Source organism: Bidens hawaiensis, unplaced genomic scaffold (assembly GCF_021521415.1).
Source record: "Bidens hawaiensis isolate Kalapana, Puna unplaced genomic scaffold, B.hawaiensis_p1.1 tig00040542_1, whole genome shotgun sequence".
NCBI classification, from domain to species: Eukaryota; Viridiplantae; Streptophyta; class Magnoliopsida; order Asterales; family Asteraceae; genus Bidens; species Bidens hawaiensis.
Genome location: NW_027497148.1, coordinates 5,461 through 11,486, shown reverse-complemented (window position 1 = coordinate 11,486; position 6,026 = coordinate 5,461). Strand labels below are relative to the sequence as shown.

General features: G+C 38.0%; 1 protein-coding gene across 1 annotated transcript; it reads left to right on the top strand.

Moving 5' to 3' along the window:
• Positions 1 to 671: 671 nt before the first annotated feature.
• Positions 672 to 3,774, top strand: LOC143592128 (putative leucine-rich repeat receptor-like serine/threonine-protein kinase At2g24130). Its single transcript, XM_077072120.1, has 2 exons — positions 672 to 3,202; positions 3,362 to 3,774. The coding sequence occupies exons 1-2, from the start codon at positions 697 to 699 to the stop codon at positions 3,721 to 3,723; spliced, it is 2,868 nt and encodes a 955-aa protein (XP_076928235.1). The 5' UTR covers positions 672 to 696; the 3' UTR covers positions 3,724 to 3,774.
• The last annotated feature ends 2,252 nt before the right edge of the window (positions 3,775 to 6,026 follow it).

Here is a 6,026-nt window from a genome sequence, read left to right as displayed (position 1 = left end):
TTTGTATCTATAAAAGTTTCTAAAACTCATAGGTCAGGCCTAGACAATATGGAAACCACCTATCGGTGGGGACGAAAGACCTTAAAAAACATAGGACGGGCCTAAGCAATATGGAAACCACCTATCATTATGGTTGAAAGACCCTTTAGTTTATAGGACGGACCTAAGCAATATGAAAACCACCTATCGGTATGGTTGAAAGACTCGAAAATTGATAGGACAGACTTAAGCAATATGGAAATCAGTCAATTACGAATAAAAGACCCTAAAATTCATAGAACGGACCTAAGCTATACGATTACACATCCGTATCAAATACAACCTTTGTCTTAGGTTGTCCTTTCAGGTGGTCTTACAGCCATACCTTAACCTATCCGAACAAGTTGTTATCCGACCACCTTAAATTAATATACTACAATTCTTTAGTTTACTTTCATTCATAAACATAAGTTCATAACGGCTGATACAGCGTACCAAGTTTTTCCACGCGGCCAACTCTCATTCATTGACTTTAATATCTCGTCAAATATTAATGCCACCAAATATTAAGAACCGTAGTTAGGCCACAAATAAAGATTAATTAATAATTAATAATCACATTCCTTATTCCACTTGACCTATATATATAACAATCTCCTATTCCCTTCTATTTCCTCATCTTTTAATTAATCTCTCTCATCAATCTCCAAAAAGAATATGATTTCCTTTTTTATCTTTCTAGTTTTGTTTTCATTTGTCTCGGGAGACGACAACGCTCGAAATTTTAACGATCGAGCCTCTCTCCTCACCTTCGTTTCCAGGGTCACTTCTGACCCTGGAAACGTACTAGAAAACTGGCACAACTCTTCACAACTTCATTTCTGTAACTGGACCGGAATCACGTGTAATGAAAATCGTGATTCCGTTCTTGAGTTAGACCTTAGTGGAGCCTCGCTCCACGGTACAATATCTCCGGTTATTTCTAAACTTACCCGGTTAACGGTCTTAGATCTTTCTAGAAATTTTTTTGAGGGTGGCATTCCGAAAGAGATTGGGTATCTTTCGGAACTTAGACAGTTGAGTTTATCATCGAATCTTTTACGTGAGAGAATCCCGTTTGAGTTAGGGTTTCTTCGGGGTTTGCAATATCTTGATATGGGAAGTAATAAGCTCGAAGGCGGTATCCCACCCGGACTTTTTTGTAACGGGACGTCTTCTTTGGAGTATGTTGATATTTCAAATAATTCGATTAGCGGGAATATACCGTTGAATGATGAATGTGACACTAAAGAGCTACGGTTTCTACTTGTTTGGTCGAATAAACTTACGGGTCAGATACCGCGTGCACTTGCTAATTCCTCAAAGCTTAAATGGTTAGATTTCGAGTCGAATTATTTCGAAGGGGAATTACCATTTGAGATTTTGAAAAATTTGTCAAACTTGCAGTTTGTTTATTTGTCTTACAATCAGTTTTCGGGTCCTCTTGAGAGGTTCTTTTCGGGTTTAACGAACTCTCCACATCTACAAGAGCTCGAGTTAGCTGGAAACAGACTCTCTGGAAAGATTCCTGATATTATCGGGAATCTTTCACAGAGTCTGGTTCAGTTACATCTGGAGGAGAATCGGATATCGGGAGAAATTCCTCCCAATATCAGTAATCTTTTGAACCTCACCCTACTCAACTTATCTAGAAACTCTCTCAACGGGACGATACCGAAGGAACTATGCCAAATGGCGAGACTCGAGCGGCTATACATATCGGACAATATGCTTTCGGGCGAAATCCCATTGTGTTTCGGGAATGTTTCCAAGTTGGGTCTTCTTGATTTATCCAAAAACCGACTTTCGAACACCATTCCCGACACATTTTCGAGCCTTCCTCAGCTACGGAAACTCTTGCTTCATAACAACAAGCTCAATGGAACAATTCCAACAAGCCTTGCACAATGTGTAAACCTGGAGAGTCTTGATCTTTCACATAATCAGATTTCGGGTACGATTCCAACCGAATTCGCACGATTGAGCACCTTGAAGTTGTACTTAAACATTTCACATAACCACCTAACCGGACCGTTACCGCCTGAACTTAGCAAGATGAGCATGGTAATTGCCATGGATTTATCATCCAACAACTTTTCAGGTGTAATTCCGACACAACTCGGAAGCTGCATTGCACTCGAACTCCTAAATCTCTCGGGTAACGCGCTGGAAGGTCAACTTCCAAGTTCAGTTGGGAAACTGCCGTTTCTGGAAACATTAGATGTTTCCAGAAATAGATTGTCTGGAAAGATTTCAGAATCTTTCCAGATATCTTCGACGTTGAAAAATCTTAACTTTTCTTTTAATAATTTTTCTGGAAACATATCGTTTCCATTTTTGCAGATTGATTCTTTCCTTGGGAATCCCGAACTGTGCAGTAGTTCGATCCTGGGAATGTCAATTTGCAAAAACACTCGGATGAAACACTTAATTCCGTTGCCGGTTTTGCTAACCTTACTTGCTATGGCAACCCTCTTCATGTTTTTGGTCCCACTTGTTTTCAAGTCAAAATCGAAGAGGAAGTTTGTAAAAATGTTTAGCTGGAAAAGCGTGTATGAAGAAGACGACGAAAGAAAAGAACAAAACTACCCGAAAATCTCTTATCAAGAACTCATGGAAGCAACAGGAGGATTCAACAGCTCAAGTTTGATAGGGTCAGGTCGGTTCGGGCAAGTTTACAAGGGTATTCTGAAAGACAACACGAAGATCGCGGTCAAGGTTATAAGTTACGTGAAAGCCGAAGAAATCACAGCGAGCTTTAATAAAGAATGTGAAGTATTGAAGAATATTCGGCACAGGAACCTGATACGGATCATCACGATATGTAGCAGGTCAGACTTCAAGGCTCTCGTACTGCCATTAATGCAGAACGGGAGCCTTGAAGATCACCTGTACCCACGTGACGGGGTGATCCATGTGGACTTGGTTCAGTTGGTTCGCATTTTAAGTGATGTGGCTGAAGGGTTAGCTTATTTGCATCACTATGCACCTGTTAAGGTGGCTCATTGTGATCTCAAACCAAGTAATATTCTTCTTGATGATGATATGCATGCAGTACTTTCTGATTTTGGTATTGCTAAATTGGTGAAAGAGGAGGTTGAGAAGATTCCGACAGCTGGTGGGTCCCCTTCGGTTAGCTCGACAGACGGTTTGCTTTGCGGGTCAATCGGTTACATTCCTCCTGGTAAGTAATGCATTAACTCGACTAATGGGTGATAATTTTGACACATTTACTTATAAATTATTCAATACATATAATAGATACATTTAATAAGAATATATCTTTTAAAGTTTATTTTCTAATTATATAATAATCGCAAACATCTTATTTTTTTAAATACAGAATACGGTATGGGTAGACGAGCATCATCACAGGGAGACGTCTACAGTTTTGGGGTTTTGTTGTTGGAAATGGTCACAAGAAAACGGCCTACAGATGTATTTTGTTATGAAAATTCAAGCTTGCATGAATGGGTGAAGACCCAATATCCACACAAGCTTGAACCGATAATAAAAGAGACGCTTAAGAACTATCCAACCGTAACTACTAATGCCACATCATGCAATGGTAATCTATTGCACGACATTGTTTTGGAGCTCGTTGAACTTGGGTTGATTTGTACTCAAAACAACCCGTCAACTAGACCGACCATGTTGGATGTGGCGCACGAGATCGCTACATGGAAAGCGTATCTTAGCTCTTAGTCGTATAAAAAACTAGCATGCTTAGTGAGATCCTGTTTGTGTTCATTTTTGTACAATTTTATTCATTTTAGGGTGTGAATTAATTTACTTGTAAGTTGTGCGGAAAAGTTGTACACAGATTTTAGTGAGTTGCATGATTTGATCACATCATGGACCTTTTTGTTTGCCGAGTGATTGCATGCCAAGAAAGACTAATGGAATTTTGCCCATATTTTTTAAATGCTTACAATTCAATGACACTACAAGTTGTGTATATATTACTCCTAAATTTCCAATCATATTTAAAGAAATTTTAATTAAATTTTAGTAATCACACACTTTCGTCATTGGCCGATAATAATCTCAGCTGAGACTAATTATGTCGGAGGGCCCACCTTTTAAGAAAAATATTCTCATTAGACCTTCGTTAAAAAAAAAACGCCATTAAGTGTTACCCAAATTTCAAATTAATGTTATAAGGCTTTTGATCGAAAGAGGATAGGAGTCAATTGATATAAAACTTACCTCGAAATAGTGCTACTCAAAACGACGAACCAGTGCTTTGATGCGGGTGTTTGAACTTCCAATTAAAAAAATCAAGACATTTGTAACACCATTTCGATATAAGTTTTGCATCAATCGACTCGTATCATCATTTCTATCAAAAGACCTAAAACACGAGCTTGAAATTTGGATAAAACTTAATGTCATTAAGCTTTTTTTAACGAAGGTGGGACCTCTATCAGAAATATTCTTTATGAGAATTATTATCGGCCAAACGCGTAAAACTAAGATAATTAAAATCTAACTAATGTTTTCCTCGGCGCGTTGCGCTGGGCAGGTCGGTAAAACATGGTCGGTGGTAAAACACAAGCATTGATACGGTAAGTCGACGCGAATTCGGTCGGTTTCAGTTACGTTCGTTATTGTATTAGAACTAAGAGAAAAACAAAACAAAAAAATTATAAAAATTTGGGTGGACCAATGGCGTGACCTCGGTCGGTAAAACTCGATCATTTGTAAAACCCGACCGTCATCGATTCTGGGCGTTAAAGCGGTTGAGTCTACGCGAATTTAGTCGGTTTCGTCGTGTTCATTACGATACCATAACTAAAAAAACATTCGGTCAGCAGTCGGTTTTCGTCATGTTTGTTACGTTACCAAAACTAAAAAAACAAAAATTAGCATGCGGTCGATTTTCGTTATAGTACTGGAACTAAAACAAAACGTGGTGATTCTACGCAAATTCGATCGGTTTCCGTCGCGTTTGGCACGGCACCATAACTAAAACAAATAATTAAAGAACAAAAACAATTCACATTCAGTAGGTTTTCATTACGTTCATTACGACCAAAACTAAAACAAAGCAAAAAAATATACACACTACCAATAGGGTGCCGCAAAGTGATCCAATCGGGACTTTGCGGCACCAAACTCCTTAATTATATTATATAATAATTTGCCAAATATATACTACTTTTTATATATATAAAATCTAAAAAAACTTTATTAAAAGTAATATGGTTTATATTAAATAAATGTAAAGTAAGTGATGATGTGGACCGTCCAAGTTTGTAGGTTTTAATGTGGGAGACGCTCTTGATAAAATCATAAATACCTTTGTTCACTAATTAGATGATATATTTTGCTGTAAAAAAGTGATATATTCCATATAGATTATAACACCCACCTCACAATGTATTTCGATGTTTACTTACTACATGTTTTACGACGATAAGACTTGAACCCCTTGAAGGAACAAAGTCTTATTTAACTTTTTGGTACAATTAGATGCAATGTTTTAGGGACCAGATCGGTCCTGCCGGTCCAAACAAGATTCTGCCTATCCGGAACAGTCTTACAATCTGACCGAAAACCGGTCGGCGGTTGAACCGTTTATCTACAGAAAATTAAATAACTTTGTTTTTCTTTAAAGTTCTATCAACCCTAACTGCCATTTTGAGACCATCAGTTTAACCGGTCAAACTGGTGATCCAGTAACTCATCTGATTCACTGTTTGATCCGGTTATGAATTCATTGGTTAGATCACACCCTTTCATACATATTCATTAAATAGGCTGAAATAAACCTATGTCTATAGTGAAGCTAATTACATCGTCGACCAAAGATGTAGAAACATACTGGGCCGGCTATAAGGAGGGCCGGGTGGTCGTCGGACCCCGGCCTGACACCCCGATAGGCCCGGATTTTTTTTTTAGAAAAAATTATATATATATTTTTATGAAACACAATATGTATATATAATGTTTAAACACAATTACACAATCACTAGCTTGGTTTAGTGGCAAAGGGGTGTGGCTTT